General features: G+C 26.7%; 1 protein-coding gene across 9 annotated transcripts in view; it reads left to right on the plus strand.

Moving 5' to 3' along the window:
* The window catches only part of tai (basic helix-loop-helix family member taiman), a 49,495-nt gene extending 34,269 nt beyond the window's left edge, over window positions 1-15,226 (plus strand). For 3 of the 9 annotated variants that reach the window (XM_015513330.2, XM_089216604.1, XM_089216608.1), the window contains exons 2-22: window positions 377-490; window positions 5,804-5,966; window positions 7,223-7,351; window positions 7,418-7,798; window positions 7,870-8,088; window positions 9,615-9,841; window positions 10,153-10,864; window positions 11,054-11,179; window positions 11,327-11,723; window positions 11,795-11,887; window positions 12,050-12,280; window positions 12,342-12,520; window positions 12,590-12,748; window positions 12,868-13,086; window positions 13,148-13,299; window positions 13,665-13,791; window positions 13,877-13,990; window positions 14,066-14,294; window positions 14,381-14,551; window positions 14,622-14,704; window positions 15,107-15,226. In XM_015513330.2, the coding sequence (XP_015368816.2) occupies window positions 414-490; window positions 5,804-5,966; window positions 7,223-7,351; window positions 7,418-7,798; window positions 7,870-8,088; window positions 9,615-9,841; window positions 10,153-10,864; window positions 11,054-11,179; window positions 11,327-11,723; window positions 11,795-11,887; window positions 12,050-12,280; window positions 12,342-12,520; window positions 12,590-12,748; window positions 12,868-13,086; window positions 13,148-13,299; window positions 13,665-13,791; window positions 13,877-13,990; window positions 14,066-14,294; window positions 14,381-14,551; window positions 14,622-14,704; window positions 15,107-15,208 (4,290 nt within the window). In that variant the 5' untranslated portion in view covers window positions 377-413 and the 3' untranslated portion in view covers window positions 15,209-15,226. Of the gene's footprint in view, window positions 1-376; window positions 491-2,652; window positions 2,906-2,963; window positions 3,005-5,803; window positions 5,967-7,222; window positions 7,352-7,417; window positions 7,799-7,869; window positions 8,089-9,614; window positions 9,842-10,152; window positions 10,865-11,053; window positions 11,180-11,326; window positions 11,724-11,794; window positions 11,888-12,049; window positions 12,281-12,341; window positions 12,521-12,589; window positions 12,749-12,867; window positions 13,087-13,147; window positions 13,300-13,664; window positions 13,792-13,876; window positions 13,991-14,065; window positions 14,295-14,380; window positions 14,552-14,621; window positions 14,705-15,106 lie in introns of those variants that run through there. The other 6 variants (XM_015513334.2, XM_015513335.2, XM_089216605.1 and 3 more) reach the window with 6 other exon arrangements.
* The last annotated feature ends 4,714 nt before the right edge of the window (window positions 15,227-19,940 follow it).

The raw sequence follows: 19,940 nt of genomic DNA on the forward strand, positions 1-19,940 counted from the left end.
AGCGATAGTAATTTCGTTTATTTATTATTCATACATTTTTAACTACCATTCCAATGAGTTATCGTTATAATACATTATAAAAACCTAATGCATATTAATTAAAAATGTCTTATAAAATACCTATCTTAAACAGTATGACATTTTGTCTGTGAAATAATTAAATCAATTAGGAGAGGAAACTCAAAATGTCGATCGAATAAATTAATTAATTGCATGGGTAACTTAGATAGTTATTTTTAAACATCAAGAGAATTGCTCGAATGAGTTAATATTTATGTATTTAGAATGAATTGTTTATACGATGGAATTTAAATAACGTAGATAGTTAGTTCAATAGTTTACAATATTGTATTTAATTATTTTGTTTATCTTACAGACTGGGTCCATATGATCTCCAAGAGTCTAGGACTAAGATGAGCGGCGGCGCAAGCCCAAGCTCTGCGTTGCCCAAAAAGAAGAAAAAAAGCGACGCCAAGGGTCAATCTCAAATGTAAGTATAATATTATTTTTTTAACTAGTCTATATCTATATATCATTGTATTCATAATTTTAGAAACTATATTTTGTACAAAACAAGTTGTTTATTATTTAGTACTCAAAAATATTGTTAATATTATAAGTTGTTGGCTCATTTCTACAATATAATATAACATATATGCGTATCAACCATGAATTTTTAAATTAACTGTTTCATAAATTATAACATACTTTTACTCCTCAAAAGATTTTTTATCCAATAATGAAGTATAGAATATTAAATAGGTATGAACTTATTAACAAACAAATAAAAATAATATAAAACAAAACAGGATTGTCTTATTTTATCGAACTCCATCTATTATACATTTTGATAATTTTATTATTTCCTTGGCCTACTTTTTTAGTATTTTTTATAATAATTTGATCATTTCTTAAATTCTAAAAAAAAGTATTTTCTGTATATAAGATGCGTTTAATATAATTTGTGGTATGAAATAAATTTACTATTAATTAATTTTCTAATACATTTTGACATTCAACAAAACTTATAGTATTTTACGACATTAGATATTGATTGCAAGTAGTGCAAAGACCTCTAAAACTGTGATAACCTTACAACAAAATATCAAACTTCTTTTTATTATAGTTCTATACAAATATCCTGGTTATTTTTTTATTTTAGATTCGGTTATCAAAAATTGATTAATTTTAGGGTACCTATATAAAATATAAAAGAACATTGTCATACCAACATAGATAAACTATTAATCTCCTATTTAAATTTTCAATTGAATACATTTGTTTTTTATTCTTTTTATTTTATGATTGAACTGGAGAAGTATAATTAATTTTAAAAATGTCTTATAAAATTATGAATTAACAAAATATTTTTAAGTAATCAATTAAAAATTAAAAACTATTTCGAAAGATTAAAAAAATCAACTTGTTTTTCTCCGATTATAATTTATTATTTTATTAATTACAAAATAACTATTTATTTGTTTACATTATCTGTTATTGTTCACCAATAATTGTAAATTAGGTATCAAATATAAGTTGTTGAATGGTGGATACATCGTGATAAAATACTTTATTATAATATTATATTGTTTGTACCTACTGTCCATTAGATCTTCGCTACTACATATTTTATAGTAGCAAAATTACAGTAACAATACCATGCTGACTTTTAGGCACATTGTGTTCCTATATAATTATTATTAATATTTGAAGAGTTTCGATTACTTTTTCGATTTCCTTCAGCATTATTATTATTTTATAAACGTTCCTTTAAAATAAGAATAATACATGTATATAAATGTATAACAATGAAGAATACTACCAGAAGTCAGGCACTGGAGGTATAGTGGCTGTGGCTGTGGCGGTTTGGTGGTTATGGCGGTGGGGGTGTTCATCGTTCTTTAGCGAATCACCTTGTACGCCAGTTAGTGAATTTGACGGGGAGATTTAATTATCGTTTTGGCGTAACACAACTTATTTTAGCAGCTGAGTCGCTTTCTGCCGCTACTGCTGCCACCGTCAAGGACACGCGTTTTCCCTCTTTGGTGGCGGCGCACACACCGGCACATGCTGCAGCACAAAGGAACAACGACCAAATAATAATAATATAACATAATACAATTTCTATTTTCTGTTACAACCGATTCGAATGCTGTGTACCCGAGCTGTGTATAATATATATTTTATATGTATATATTGTACACAATACACATATTATATACGTATAAAATACAATACATATATTATATTGTTCTCTCATTAATATCATATATATATTTATTATTTAGTCGTCGTCTTTTGCGGGGTGTGTGCATTGCGGCTTATAAAGGACCTAATTAATTCCCTCCCCTCTGAGTTATTTATACACAACGCCTGCCGCCCTCGCAGCAGCACAACTTCTTTTGCCGGAATCCATACTATGTTCACAAAAGCGTGGGTTTACCTTTTACGATTTCATACATTATTATTATAATGTAATGTATATTAATTAACACTGTAATATTACGTTTGTGCATATAATATTGTCATATAAATATATATTGCACAGCAATTATTATTAATTTACATATTATATATATACATATATCTTCAGTATATATAAGTATATACTCATATATAATATATACCTAACCCCCTTTTGATTGTTGACAGATATTAACGGAGAAGTGAGAGAAGGGTTGTTTTTTAAACATTATTATATTTTTCCGAGGTAATTTGTATCGACAAAAGCAACCGACTGCAACTCCTCAAAAAGTACTCGAATATCTGGAGGAGCCGTGCCGTATAATAATGTACGACAATAATTAGGCGCCGCACAATATTTACGTTCGAATAATTAATCTCATTAAACTTCAAGTATCGTGACAATTATTACCGTGTTATTGTATACCTCGGTCGTTAAAAAGTACTTAAAAGTGATTTTATTACACACTCAGAATCATAATATATTATTATGAATACGAGTAAAACGATTTGTTATGCACTGCACTGTTCTTAATTTGGTGTAGGTAATGCATGATTTATTTCAAAAACAATATCAATTATAGAATAACGGTGTGTGCTGCTATTAATTACTGGGGCTTGAATCTAGTTGTAAATACATATTCGTTCTCAAATTGTAAAGAAAATAAGTCAATTTCTCATCTTATATAAAAAATTATGCAACTCCCATAATATTGTAAATTGTATAAACGTTTCATTTTTCTCGTGTAAATAATTATATCATGTAACAAATTCATATGAAAATATTGTGCAATCTAAAGCTGATTTTCCATTTACATGAATATTAATGTATATACAATTGACATAGTCAATGTAGTCAATATTTTATGTTTATCAATAGATATTCCAATTCCATGTACCTACGAAATATTAATAAATTGCTATAATAAAAACTGGGAGATAACTGGCGTTATCATTTTAAGCTGACAGCAAAAATTACATAATGATAATTGCACCTATTAACTATTAGTTGACATAAAATAATGTACGTACCCTCGTAATATATGATTTTATTTTGACTAATTGTATTAGTTTCAACTTAATTCTATATTGGTTTTAACTAATGCAATTACATCAATAAGACTCGCCCTGCAAATTGTTTTTCAATATAATTTGTAATGTAAAAACTAACCTAATAATATGGTATTACAGAAATGCTGTCAAAAATTGGAATCTTATTTTATTATTTTTATGCCTTCTTACAATGTCAATGTTTAAACCAACACCTTTCGTTTAAACTAAATATTGCCGATCATCATTGTTGGTATTAATTAATCCATTGAATTTTTATAATTTATTAATATGTAAAATTTATAATACGTTTAATGAAATTAAAAAAAAAAAAACTTGTAGTCAATTAAATTTAATGGTTTTCTACTGTCTGAAAAGTATCCAGTTATTTCCAAACAGTCAAATTATTATCTAGGTATTTACTTTTTCTTAGATTTAAAAAAAAAATATTACATATAGTATATGCTATAGTAAATAATATATAAAATACTTTAGAGTAGGTACCTATATAACTTAAAAATAATTATTTCCCTAGAAAAATAATTTACATTACACTTGAGATGAGCAATAGGTATTTTACCAGATTTAATTATTTTATTAAACTATCACTTTAATTACTTGTTTTGTTATTAATGCGATGACAGCATTGTGCATATTGGCACGTTAACTATGAGTACCTAGTAGAAAAATCAGAGGATTAAAATTGAAAATATGTTTTAATTATTCAAGATTGTGTTTACATATTTACATAATTTTACAAAATTGTCTTTTTCGAGTTAATATATAATCCTTATAATTACTATCTAACGGTCCAAAGTTGATCTTAAAATATACCTGTGGTTTCTGTAGGTAATATATTGATTTGTAGTTTCCTTGAAATATTCATATAGAAAAATCTTATAGTTTGATTGTTATGTGATTAGTAATGGGCATACATACTTGTTATATGTTTATGTATATGGGCGAAAATGTAATGACATAATAATTTGAAAGAATAAACTTGGATATTTTTTTAAACATGTTTTGAACTAAAAAATTTTTTTATTTAAAAAAATTACTGGGACTGCACAATTTTAAATCTCTTAATGGATTTCTAATCTAAATAAATTATTCTTACTTAAGAGGATATCAGTGCACTATTTGTTTTCTCTCGAGCCCACACTCAACTTAGACAAAACGCATTTATGCAGAATCGTTTTTTCTATACATATTTTTAAATAATATTAGAATAAAATCACCCATTACAAAAAATATAAATAATTATTATTTTGAGGAAATGACATATTATCGATATTATATTTTATTTTGTATTCGACTTTCAATATTAACAAAAAAAAAAATGTTTAAATTGTTTTGAGACACTATATTTAAACAAATCTATATGCCATTCCCTCAAAAATATTATTCTCTATCTTTTTTGTATGAGTGATTTTACTCTATAATTACTTAAAAACATAGAAAAATGATTCTGCATTTGTGCGTTTTGTCTATGTTGAACGTGGGCCAGAGAGAAATAACAATTAACAGTGTCCTGACATCCTCTTAATTTTCTGTTGTTGATCATAATTTTGATTTTTATGACGTACTGATCCGTTGGAAAAATAACATTTATAAATTTTGATTATACAAAAACCTTTTACATCATACAAAAGTTATTTTTATGTGTAAGAATATAAAATTTTAATTTGAAAAAAAAAACTTTAAAGATAAATAACCTAAAAACCCTAAATTACTAAAGAAAATCAAAATAAGCTTTAAATTGAAATTTAATTAAAATTTCAAAATAAAAATGTCTAATTCAAACTATATGAAACATATATAACGTTATACAACGAGCATATTGTGTAGCTAGCTCGAGCTAGCTTTCGAAAATAACGCAGTGTATCAAAATCCCGTTTCTAAATTTACATATTACTTTACGAGTAAGTTATTTTTAATAATAATCTATAATTTCAATTGCCATATGTAGTAAAACGCTCAATTAAACAATTAGTGTCTTGTATTTTTCTGTAGAATTCAAACGATATCTAAAATAAAAATCTCTTAATTCTGCCCCAAAAAAGTGACTTATCAAATGCGAGAAGAATACTGTATTTACTCTTTACCTATAAATAATCTTCCTAAAAAGTCTTAACAACTGTTGCAAAGTTTGCGAATTAATTAATATTACTTATAAAAATCGTATCTCAATATTTGGCCGCTTTATGGACAGCAACTAATGTTGCCGTCCCTTAAATCTGCAATTTTTAACACTATTAACTTTTAACATTATTAAATCATTTATTTTCAGAAACAAGTGCCGTAATGAAAAACGTCGTCGAGAACAGGAAAACATTTACATCGAGGAGCTGGCCGAGTTAATCTCAGCTAGTTTGGCGGAAATGAATTCCTTGTCTGTAAAACCTGATAAGTGCGCCATTTTACAGGAAACTGTGAAACAGGTGCGTGCCGGGGTAAGACGATCTTTTTCTTTTTTTCCCATTTTACTCATTTCATATATTTTCTTATAATTATTTTATTATTTCTAAATAACTAAATAATCATCCCTTAAACATTTTTCATGCTTCAGAGGTTTAGAAATATGATGATCCATATATCGAGACATATCTTTATTTATATTGTTATCACTTACTAATCGGTGCATAATAAAATAGGTAATAAAATGTTAATTTCAACATTATTTTTCATCTATAATTCTTGAAGTTTAGAAATAATTACAAAAATCTTTACTTTTTACACCCCTTGTTTTAATTTTATCAATTATTTTATTAATTTGTTTGTTTTAATTGTATTTTCCAAAGTTTTTCTCTATTGTAAGTTATGCTTCAGATTTTATCATTCAAGTTTATTTTTTACTCTCCCCAACTGTTTACTGAGCCCTATATTGTGAATAGACCGGCGATTCTATAGTAATATTAGTAAATATTTATAATTATATACATAGAAAATAATATGAATTACAATTTACAAGTCATAACTTTTGATCATTACTAAAATTTTAAGTATAATTTAGTGTTGTACCTATTTCATTCATTCGCTTTTATATAAAATGAAAACAGTGAATTTCATTAGTCCTAAAGTAAGATTGGTTTTATAAGAAAACACTCCATAAATCATATGTTTAAGAAAAACACTTATAAACTAAATTCTCAATACAAATAACCATCCTCTAATAATATTCCTTTATTATAAATAACTATAAGAAAATAATTTGAAATACCTAATTTATTATTTCCTTCCCATGAAACTTTAAAATAATTCAACATCTTAACAATTTTATGTATACCTACTTAAAGTAAAAAAATACAAAATTTTCACTTTAATATTTTTGCCATATTTCAAATTGTTGATGCATGTAATTCATGTTTTTTGTATTTATACAAGTCCAAAGTTGAGTGATAATACTATTATATTTTAGAGTGTTTTTATGCGACAATAAAAACAATAATGAAAGCTATAGATTTATCTTATCATGGTGGTAATCCAACCGGTTAGCATTAGTAATAATCAATTACATTTGACTACACTTTTTGAGCAAACGATATTTGTAATGCTTGTTGTATTATATTCAACTTACAAATATAATTTAGACTAATAGACTACACATTATCATACATTTTTAATAACTACAATTTTTATAGTGACATTTGATAATATAACAATTTTTAACCAATTATTTTTAAACATCGTTTGGTATTGTTGCTTATAGACTCATAGACTTTCATCTGAACAAACAGAAAGTTTAATTAGTACAGAAGCCGCAGTTCAACAAGGTGAAGTATCTTCATCAAAACCAACTAGAATATCAAATACAGAGTTGGCGCCTTTGTTACTTTCGGTATGTCACACTAGAAATAAATTGTAATGTCCTAAATATTGAATTATTAAAATAATATTTTTATAGGCATTAGACGGGTTTTTATTCGTTGTAAATTCAGATGGTCAAATAGAATTTGTGACAGAAAATATACAACAATTTCTACATTATAACAAAGAAGAATTACTTAATAAGAGTGTTTATAATATTATTCACCACGGTGATCACACCAAATTTGGTGTTCTTTTAAATAACCCATTGTTAATCTACGACTCGTCAATCAATTCTTTGGGCTCAAACGTAACCACTCCTCTTATGGAGCAATCGCCCTCTGGTTCTAAAGGAAACAATTGGAATCAGAGGTTTACTAAAAAATTTAATTGTCGGCTATTAATCAAACCTCCATCAGATCAAGATCAAACTATAGAAGAAAAACAGACAAGAGTTAGCCAGTACGAAACATTACAGGTAATTATAATACATTATAATAGGTTCTATACAATATTTAAGCATTTTATACTAACTGTTTAATTATTTAGATATCGTCTACAAAAATTAATGGTGGTATGGTCGATGACGAAGATAGTGCAGATGGCGTTAGCCAGAACTTATTATGCATAGCACGACGAGTGCCATTTAATGAAAAACATTTAAGTCCCCCTTTGGAGCAGTTTACAATTAAACTTGATCAAAACGGGAAGATTTTAGCTTTGGATACCAAAGATGTATCTGATATTTATGCTCAACACATAAACAAGGTAAAATCAAAATGTCAAAAATGTATTTATTTATTTAATGAATTGACGCCAGTCGGCATTTACATATTGGTGATATAACAGTTAATGGAGAAAAAATTTTTTAATTGTATAAATGTGAAAATTATAGATAACATAGATAGTATATTAAATTTAACATAATAATAACTTAATAATTAACATAATTAAAAAATAGCTATGAAGTTAACAACATCCTAATTCTGGACGTGGCAATAAAACTAAGATACGAAGAAATATAATTTTGTACAAAATGAAATGCAGTTTTAGGTTGTGTTAAGGAGGGGGAGCATTCAATTTAAAGGATGGTTGTGGTTGTAGTTTGTACGGTGAGAGGAGACGTAATATAGGGATTGGTTTCTGGATAGACAGGAATACAAAAAAAAAATGGAAGAAAGTAGATCGGAGGCATCAATAGAGCCGTTTGGTAAAGATGAGATAAAGTGGATGTCTGCATCAAAATGACGAGAGGAAAGAGTAAAAACATTTAAGGATGAACTAATAAAAGTATACAGGGTGATTCTTTTATCAAACAACACTTATATGGTGTTTGTGTGTAAATACCACCTAACATACACCTATAACACACAAACACCACCCAGCTTTGGGAGGCTATATCTTGTAAATGTAAATGGATTAACGAAAAATGAAAATTTAAACGTGAAAATTCATTGAAAAAATAGCCTTTTTTAGTTTATGAAATTTCAAGTATAGGTTTTCATTTAAAAATCAAAAGTTGATGATGGCTTTCTTGATAAATATAAGGATGAAAATATTTTAAAAAGTCAATAGTTTTTGAAATAATGAGTGTTGTTTGATAAAAGAATCACCCTGTAGTCATGAAAAGGGTGAGAAATATTTAGAACACAAGCAGCATAGGCAAGAAATCGGTTTTGTGAACCCGTTCAATACGTAACTGGTCTTTTGCTAATTATGGTTGCCACACAACTATGCCATATTCTAGAATGGAGCGTACTTGGGAGAAGTAGAGGGAACGAAAGACAAGGGATGAACGTAAATAGTCTAGTGTTGCGGTTTATAAAACCAAGTACTTTTAGAGCTCTACCAATAGTTGTATTAATGTGATTTTCAAAAGAAAGGGTAGGAGTTAGGTAGAAACCTAGATCTTTAACCTCGAAAACGCTTTTGAGTGGAAAGCCATTTAGATAGTAAGGATGGATAAGAGGAACACACTTCCTACTGAACCTCATAAAGTGACATTTATTAAGATTTAGTGTAAGCCCAAGACGTTGGTCCACTTGCAGAAGGAGTCAAGATCAGATTGTAATTGGAAGCAGTCAGAGAAAGAGGAAATATTAAGATAAATTTTGATATCATCAACAAATAACAGGGCTTTAGATGAAATTATTATATATATAATATGACAGGAATAGTATAGCCAATATGTTATCCAACATCCGGAACGGATAGGAACTCACAGAAGAAGATTATATATATATGTGTGTGTATTAATTTTCAAAATGTTTACTATACATAAATATTATTCACAGGATTGTTTAGTGGGTAGATTATTGCACGATAAATGTCATAAGAATGATGTAATTAAAGTGGCCAACCATCTACAAGAAACACGTCGAGCAGGTTTTGGTACAAGTCCAGTTTATAAGTTACACTTAGTTGAAGATAAATATGTTAAAGTTCAAACTAAGTCTAAATATTTCAAAAGTAATGAAAATCAAGAAATGGACTTTATAATGGCAGCACATTCAATCATTGTGTAAGCAAAAAATTGACATTTTTAACTTGTAACTTTTTTCTTATATAAATTTGAATAATGCATGTCAAATCAATATTTAATATTTATATCAAATAGTTTTAAATTTTAACTCATTTTTTTTTTTTAAAGATTTTACTAGAAAATGTATTATCATAAATATTAACAATTAAATTTTTTATGTTCAGCAATAAGATTAATTAAGCATTTTAAAATGATAATTTATTACTATTTGATAGTACAACATATTATAAAACAATATTTCATAAATCGCTTAATATTACTCTATTTTATTATATTTTTTATTTTGTTAGTGATAGTGAAATGTGTGCTATGATCGAGAGTAATAGTGCTCGTGCAGCAGCAGATCCGTTAAATGCCTCATTAAATGGAACAGATCCATTATTATTAATGGCCAATAATCAGTCTACGTCAATCTTGCAAACTGAATCTAAATTCGGTAATGACTATAACATGACTCCATCAACTGATCTCAATTTTTCCGATTTCGGATTATTTCCAAGCACAACATTTGGTGATATGTTGCAAGAAAATAAATGGTCTGAACCATCTACAAACTCGGTTGAAGCCCTATCTAAAACTACACCTGTGCCTAGTCCTGCTACAGTATCGTCCAATCCACACACTCCTGTGGCACAGACACAATACACTTCATTTCCTTTCAGTCCACTCATACCATCACCTAAAGACTCTTATGATTCTTGTGGTAGTGTGGATAGAATGGAATCAGCTCGGCTACGAACATTGTTGATGAAACGAACTGATGGATCATCTGAAGACAACAATGTGTCAAAGAACAAACATAATATATTGAAAGGATTGTTGAATCCAGATGATATGGCTTCCCAAAGTGCAGATGATGAGTCAACTAATCATAGCACTCCACCAAGTCCTGCTAATGTACGGCAAGCACCTCGTAGTAATTCTAACATGAATGATGCCCCATCAACTCCATCAACCAATAATGCTACTACTAGCAATAATAATAACAATATGTTGCTTAAGGTGTGTATAATTACTATATTGTATGAAAATTAACATTTTGAGAATTCTTTTTTTTTTTTTATATGATTTTGGAAATAATTTTAAAAATATTTACGATAATTTCTGCAAAATATTCAAACTTTTATTTTTATTTTATCAACTGAAATCGGTTATATTGGGCTACAATAAATTTTTCATAAAACCTTGCAGTTATTAAGTGACAAAAGCGAAGATGAAGATGTTGAAGCTCGAGCAGGGCTTAAAAAACAAAATGATCTTCTTCAACAATTACTAAAAGATGATGATAATGTTAGGCAGCATGGAATCATGCTTGAGGTAATTTATTGCAAAAAAATAATTTGTGTGTGCACGTTTTTGATTAATTTTTCATATTATTTCCAAAGTCTAAAATAAATGTTTATTTGAATGTATAATTTTATAAAATAATTCATAATGCTATATTGACTTTATTTGCTTTTGTAGCAAAATGATCAACACTCAAATGAGGACTTAATACTGAATAGCATGGGTTTTCGTATTCTGTCCCCAACATCACCTGACAGTCATAACCATGGCCGTAAACGTAATAGTATAAGCGCTGACGATGAAAATGATCATCCTCCATTAAAGCGTACCAATAGTTCTGGCGGCAATTCAGGCCCTTCAGTTCTTGAATCTATGCCTAGCCCTAGTGGCTCTCAGGCTCAAGTTACCAATAGTAAATTACGTGAGCGAAATAAAATGCTTGCTTCATTGTTAGCCAAAGACCCTCCTCCTACTGCTATACCATCTATACCAGCTTCTGTTATATCAGCTACACCACAAGACAAATTAGTTACTATTATAAAACATCAGCAACAACAGCAGCAGCAACAATCTGGTTTGTATTTTTAACTAACCTCTTTAAGTAAATTAGTAATAACAGACAGTAAATTAATTTGTTTTTCAAAGCTGGTGGCTGGAACATGAACAGTGGACAACATTCAATGACTTCATCAAGTGTGCAAACTCAACTTAGTCACCAACGGATTTTACTCCAAAAAAGTAATCATTGCTTTAATTATAAATTTAATTAAAGTAACATTTATAAATTTGATACGCGTTTGTGTATGTTAACTTACAAAAACTTATTTTTCATGTATAAAATAACTAATTCAAGCATGAACACTTCTTTTTTAGTTAAACTAATTAATTTTCTTGTACTAGGTGGTAATAACTTATACCTAAATCATATGCTGGATCAACCTCAGTCTCTCCAAAGTCAAAACCAAATTCAAATTCAACAAATGCGACAAGTTACCTCCTCAGCTATTAGTGGCTATAGTTCTTTATTGAGTAATATAGCTGAATCAAATAGTAACTCATTACCATTTAATTCAGATCCAGAATTGTCAGAACTATTAGAAGAAGTTATGGACATCATGAATGTTACTTCAGGTAAGATATTTTTAAGCTCATAATTTTATTGAAATACTAAAATTTTTAACAAATATTGCAGATAATTCAACATTATTAAACTTGTTCAACGTTTTAGAAACACCAAATGTTCCCAATCCTGTTGGACAAAACACTACCAACCAAAATTCTTACAATTCTTTAATGAATGAAAAAATGGCTGTTAACGCAATTCAAAAATCTTTGATGCAAGTTGAATCTACAGTCAAATCACCTTCACCAGTAAATATTTGTGACAGACTATTTTTATTTAATATACTTAAACTATAGAATTGAATATTAAAATTTTAGTTAAACTATGGTTCCCCAACTGGAAACAACCATCATGCACAAAACCAACAATTTATTCCGCCTCCAGCATATCAACCACAACAAAAAAATACTGTCAGGTTTAATCCACAGCAATCACCTAGGTCACCATATCCTAAGAATGTTCAAACTCCTCCTTTGGTTAGTTATATAAACAGTATAATATACCATTATAACATAATTATTACTTTAAATAATTTTAAACCATATGTTCTAAAATTTCAATTTTATCATAAATAACTGTTTACTTTTTAAAACAGCAACAACAGCAGTTACTATTGCAGCAGCAACAGCAACAAAAACAAAGGTTGATTCAGCAACAACAACAGAAACAAAGACTTTTGCAACAACAACAGCAACAAAAAATAATGGTAGTTACTACAAATGCTGCAACTTTACCAACTCCAGATCCTACTACTGCTTTACAAACTATAGATTCATTGTTAAATAATACTGGTCCACCTAATGTTGCATTACAAGTAATAAAAAAAACTTAATATTTTAGGATAAATATTTTATAACATTATATTGTGTTTTTAGCGTTCCTCTAGTGTACCTGATTCACAATCTCAACTAAGTCCAGTTTATGCTGCTCCTTGCAGTGTGTTGCTCAATTCATCTCAGATCTCACCTTCATCTAACCGACAACCCCCATATTCTACTCTTACACAACAGTCTTTCCCTATGTTAAAGTGAGTAGTAATTTCTAATATAGGTGTTGAGTAAAATAAATAGTCTTAAATTATAGAAAGCTTTTCTTACACTAAAGTTAAACACTCGTTTTATGAAGAAGATCATTGTGTACGGTATTAAATGTTTATAGTTTAAAAATTATGTTTACTATTGCAAGGTTTGTTTAATTAAGTCTTCAAAGTTATATTGTCACCAACATCAGTTTAATATAATAAAAACAAATAAAAGTATATCCAGTTAGTCAGCTACAAATATATGGTATAATCCTCACTTAAAGAATATATTTTAAAAAAATAACATGAATATTGGTTGGGATATGTAATTTTAAAACTCTATAAGCTTATGTTATACATTTTTTTTCTAGTTATGGAACTACTACACAAACTCAAACCACTACACAAGCGCAACAAATCGTTCAACAAACTACATCAAGAATGTCTCCATCACCACATTCACAATATCAAAACCCTAACAACCCTTGTGTTAGCCAAGTAAATTATTACTTATTTTTAATTTTTATAATAATTAATACTTTGTATAATACAACAATATTTAAATGATTTATTGTTATTATAGCAACAACAAACACAAAATATTTATATTAGCCAAACACAACAACCTGGGGTTTGGACTCAACAGAGATTGACATTACACCAACAACAGAATCCTATGCTTAACGCTCAATTGCAGGTATAAAATCATTTTTAATTATTTTTAGTCTGCACAAATTAAAGTGATTTTAATGATAAATTATTTTGATTTTAGATCACGGGTGGTTTCAATAACAGTTCTGTGAGACAAAATTTTATAAATCAACAGCAGCAGCAAAATCATGGAAATGCCACTCGTGTATTAACAAGTCCTGTAGGTTATAATACCGAAGTACCACCAAATGCCAATTGTCAGCCACAGCAGCAACAGCAACAACAACAGCAACAGCAATTCCGGTTACCTAGAAATATAAATATGACAACTAGTAATTCACAAATTCAAGGTAAAAATGAAGCCATTTAATATGTTGCAAATAATATCTAATTAATAATCACATTATGATTAAGATTAATATTTATAATATTACAGGTGGGAATAATGGTGTCACAGAGTTCACTAGAAATGAGCTACGGGCATTTGTAGGTGTTCGTAGTCAACAGCAGGGAGTTACTCGGTTATCTAACCAATTATTACCTGGACAAAATGTTAATCCTGCAGAACTTGATTCATTGGGTTTAAATTTTGACATGTCTCCTACAAGTATAAAAGAAATATAATGTTAATAAATACTTATGTTAGTGCTAATTACTAATATTATTGCAAATTCTAGGTGGTAATGAAAGTCCCAAGTGGTCTAGTTTAAATTCAGAATTAAGTTCGTCTTCACCTCAGCCTCAAGGAATGCCTACAAGGGTAAGTTAATAGTAGTTGCGATGTGATGATGCTTATGTTTATATAGTTCTAACATATTTTATAACTCAAGTGATACGTAGACCTCAATGAATTAAAATAATTTATACCATTTCATAGCTATAGAATGTTTATACTCAAAACAACTATAATTAATTTACTATTCATTGGTACATACTTATTCTGTTAATATATTGGAAAGATAAGCAAATATTGAACTTAAATTTCAGAATATTGAATTCTACATATGGAAGATAATAATTAAAATTAATGTAGATACATGAATTGGGTAGAAATAGAAAAATTATATTGTTTAGTTTTTGTTACCACAAGCCAAGAGTGGCCTGTTAATAAATACACTTTAAATGAACAAATAATTATTTTTATTTAAATTTTATTTTTTAGAATCCAGTCAATGACTCTCCAAGAACTAGTAGTGCAAATTCAACCACTAATGTAACAGACCAAAAATCATCTTCTCTTCTGAAAAAATTGCTTTCAGATTAAATACTTCTTTTTACCTTATGTATGGTAAAAGTGGAAAATATTTTGGGAGTGAATTGTTTAAGTTATTTTTTTTGTTTATATTGTATATTTAATTTTTTGATTACTTATTTAATTTAGCAGTAAAAAAAACTTGATGTTTTAACAATTAAACTATGTACAAACCTACCTACTTTACTCAAATAGGTGTATATAATATTTTTAGAAGATAGGCTTTAATGTTATATGTTGTTTTATTTATTAATAAGGATAAATTATTAATCATTGTTTTGTTTTACTTGCCAATGTAATGTTGTAAATTAGTTTTTTATTGTAGTTTTTATAACAATTTTACCTTGCTTATTATTATTATTTTTTTTTTTTTTAATATTTGATGAAAATCAGTATTTAAGAGCAATTATTTTCAATGGAGTCCAGTCATAGTTAGCATTTGTTCATGATTTGTGTTCAATGTTCATTTATGTGCTCTTGTTATTTGTGTTATCAAAATATAACATTCATCATATGCGTATAATATTATATTATACAGTATTCAAACAGTAATTAGAAAAAACTTCAACAAAATATATTCCCAATTATTTTAATTTTATTGGCGCACTTAATATATTTATTTTTTTATTATTATTACAAACACCATTTTTTTTCTTTTTCTTTTTTTTTTTTTGTTAATTTGTCAATCATTTTGTTAATATTTATTGATATGGTTGATCGTTAGTACGTTTTTTACAATAATAACTACAATGATCAGTTTAATGTCATTGCGTTTCATACGGTGACTACATATCGACAAAATGTCTTCCTACTAATATTATTGATATATTGTAAATTTAATTATTATTGATTATTATTTTTAATTATGTTTTTCTTTTTCTCTTTCCCTTTCTCTTTCATTATTGTTTTGATTTAATTATTTTCTTTTGTCTTCCTACAGTTTTACTTTTGACATATATAGTAATGTTACAATCCAAGGTTTTTAAATTCATAGGTATGTCTTTTTCTAAGTTGCATAGTTGTCATTAAGTGAATAGTATTAAAATTTATTTGAAAACAAACTTTTTGAGTCAAAATAAACACATTCAAAACACATATCTAAACAACATGCTCTTACTCTTATGATTTTAAATAACCTCGTTATGAATTGAATATTATTTTTTGTTAAATTAATTTTCTTCTTCTTGTTCCTCTTAGTAAAAGATACTGGATTCCATTATACAATTCACTTTATCAATTTAATTATTTTTATCACATGCTTATTTCTGAATTAAATTACAGTGGCAAGCAATTATGTTTTTAAGTCCTAATTGTGTTCAGCAATTTTGCTTGTTCATTTAATAACATTATGTCTTTAAAATTATAAAATAATTGTAATACTTGAAACAGTTTTCATATTTTAATTTAAAATTAATGAAAAACATTTACGTTTGTGAAAAAAAATTTTAACCAAGTATCTTTTAACACATTTTAATAATAATAAGTCGTTATTTTGCTTACTATTATTATATTTTTATTATTATATATTATTATTTTTACTGTTGTTGTTGCGAGTTTTCTTTTTTAAGTTCCTTTTGTTATTATTTACAAATAATTTTTTCTGTCTTAAAACCTAAATTTTTAGGTAGTCATGTATCATTCAGTTTTATTCCTAGGTGTACATTAATATTATTATTATTATTACTATTATTACTGTCCATTTTATTAATACAGTTAACTACAATTAGTTAAAATTTCTACAACAGTAAGCACCAAAAGCTGAAATTGAATTAATCTAGGTTATTTGGTTGATATTGTTTAATGTTGAAATTAGTATAAATAAATACACATTTGGTGTTATTTTTGAAAAATATATATGTAGGGTATTATTTGCCAATTAATATTCTTATAATATTATATTATAGTTACCTATGAAATACACTCAGGTTATTGCAAAATATATATGTAATATAGGGGTGTTTGTATGTGGTTTATTATTATTATATATATATTTTTTTTATGTATAATTACAAGTCTAATGTGTAATGTTACACAACAATAGCCTTAGAATAATTTAGATTTATTTAATGCCTAGTAATATCTCTTAAATTTTTAAGCAACAATGTAAATTGACCAATTTGGGTTATTATTAATTTTCAATTAATTATTATTCATTAAGTGTTCTTAACGCAGGGAGATATGCATTTTTGATGTGAAAATGTGTGTGTTGAGATAGTGATTTAATCTATACACTTGTTTTGTATATATACAATTTAAAAGTTGATACTAAATGTGAAGGTTATATGAAATTATCTCGTATGTGATAATGAGAAAAAAATTTTGCAATTTTTTATTCCATTATTTTTGTAACAGTTCTTATTAATTTAATTTAAAAAGATATATTTGCACGTTTTTCATTTAAGTGAATTAACAGTGTTATTTTTTTTTGAAATATAATTTTAATTTAACGTAAAGAATAAATATTTTTATTTATTTATTTATATTTTTTCTAGTAACAAAACATGACTCAAACATTTCTCAATTCTCATGAATTTAAATTTTAAATGCAAAAAATTTATTAACTAAAAATATATTTTTAAACCTAATAATATTTACTATTTTTAATATGAACGAAAGTAAATTTTACAATTTTATAAATAGTTTATATTTTTTTCTGAGTGTTTTGAAAAATAAGAAAATTTAATTATGGTAACTTACATATTTAAGTAGCATTAAAATTTTATTTTTGAAAAATATGTTATCAAGTCAGCATCTTGTTTTATAATTGTATAAATATATAATTTCTGATGAACTAAATTACATTTATTGTGAATTATATATATTTATGCATATATATTATACACAAATTTATAAATTATACATACAGATATATTATAATATATATATATATATATACATTGTTTAAAATATATTTATTTATGTATTACATATTAAATGTGAATAATTTTTTAATGTAGAACTGTATACCACAAGAATTTAATAGTTATTTTTATGGATGTAATTTTTTAATTTATATTATATGATTATTATTATTATTACTATGTTGCAATTTAATTTTGGTTATGTAAAGTTTTATTTTGTGGATTTATGAATGTAATAATGCAATTTTTTAATATTTTATTAAAGAAAAGTTAATACTATATTATATTTAAGTATATATGTGTATATATATATTTTTACAATTAAGATAGTAAGGATAATTAATTCCTTAACTGTATGGATAATTAGGTGTATTACTGGATATTTTTTATGATTTGAAAATTGATGTTTATGTCTAAATAGACTTTCTTTATACTACACGGGTTATTTAAATACAGTTAATATTATTTTTAATTTATGGCGTAGAATCTTGTTTTAACAACTTTTATAAAAATAACACAATTATAAAAGAATTTGCAAAAAAAAAAAAAATTGGAAATTGTTACTCAATATTGATATTTGATGTATGATCAAGACTAAAAGCCTTTAAGTACATCTACTTAGACTAACATAGTCATTGGAAAGTTATACACTATAGTTAATTATAATAGTTATGCTTATGCACTTGCACTTTTACCTATTTAGACCTGAGTGGCTTAATTATAAATGTTTTATGTGAGGGGATATGAATATTTTATGACTACAGACTCGTGGGGATGGCTTTCCCCCATCTCACCATAGGCCATACGCCCATACCCCCTTTTGGTCTTACCACTTATTTGTTTTCAACATAATGAATTTTAAAATAAGCTGGTAACTCTGTGCTATATAAGAGTCAATGTACAATGGATGTATTAAATTTGAATTCAATGATATAAAATCATTGTAAACGAAAAATGACTAAGCAAATACGGTTTATCAGCCTATAATGTCATTTGTTTTCTATGGTCATAACTAAGTAAAAGTATATTTTACACTAAAAGTTTCAAATACTCACGAATAATATTTTTAAATTACAATAATAAAATCGGTAACTAAAATTGAAAAACCTTATTTAAACATGTAATTTCACCCAAATTTGGATTTTAAAATACTCATAGCAAGAATGTGTACATAATATGTATATGAACTATATTATAGTTTTATACACTTATGATTATAAAGACCGGGTTTTTCTTAAAATGCATGTTGTTATTTACAAAATCATGTACATATAGTAAATGAGTGTCAACAAATCATTAGGTACCTACTTGATTGATTAAATATCAAAATGTTATACCTACTGCATATTTTTTCATATTATGACGTAAGTACATTTTTTGCATATGTTAACAAATATATCCAACGATCCAAAAAGATGTTGAGCAAATGATCTTGCTTACATTAGAGTAAATTTATTTATGTAGATATTTATTTATTTTTAGCTTTTTATTATAAATCTAGATCAACAATTACAATACCTTAGAGTATTAACAATCAATATAATAAGTAGAAAAAAAAGAAAACAGTAGAATAATAGTAAAAACGTATGTAGGTATCGTTGTAAGTATCAAAAAGCTTGAAACCTCTAATCTATCCCTTGTAGAATCGTTAAAAATCTTAGAACAAGTGGAAAATTCTGTGAATGAACTTATTACTAGTACAATTTGCAATTAGTTTAATAATTAAAACAAAATGTAAAAACATTTTGAAAAAAAATAATGGATTAATGGTTTTAAAAGAATTTCGAAAATACTTTAAGGTGCTAATTTCAACGATTTATGTGTTCCAAATTATTCATCCACTAAATCAGCCAATTTTAAATATGCTCCAATAACCAGTGTTG

This window comes from Diuraphis noxia, unplaced genomic scaffold (genome assembly GCF_037042655.1).
Source record: "Diuraphis noxia isolate RWA-SAM2 unplaced genomic scaffold, SU_Dnox_SAM2 contig0001, whole genome shotgun sequence".
NCBI classification, from domain to species: domain Eukaryota; kingdom Metazoa; phylum Arthropoda; class Insecta; order Hemiptera; family Aphididae; genus Diuraphis; species Diuraphis noxia.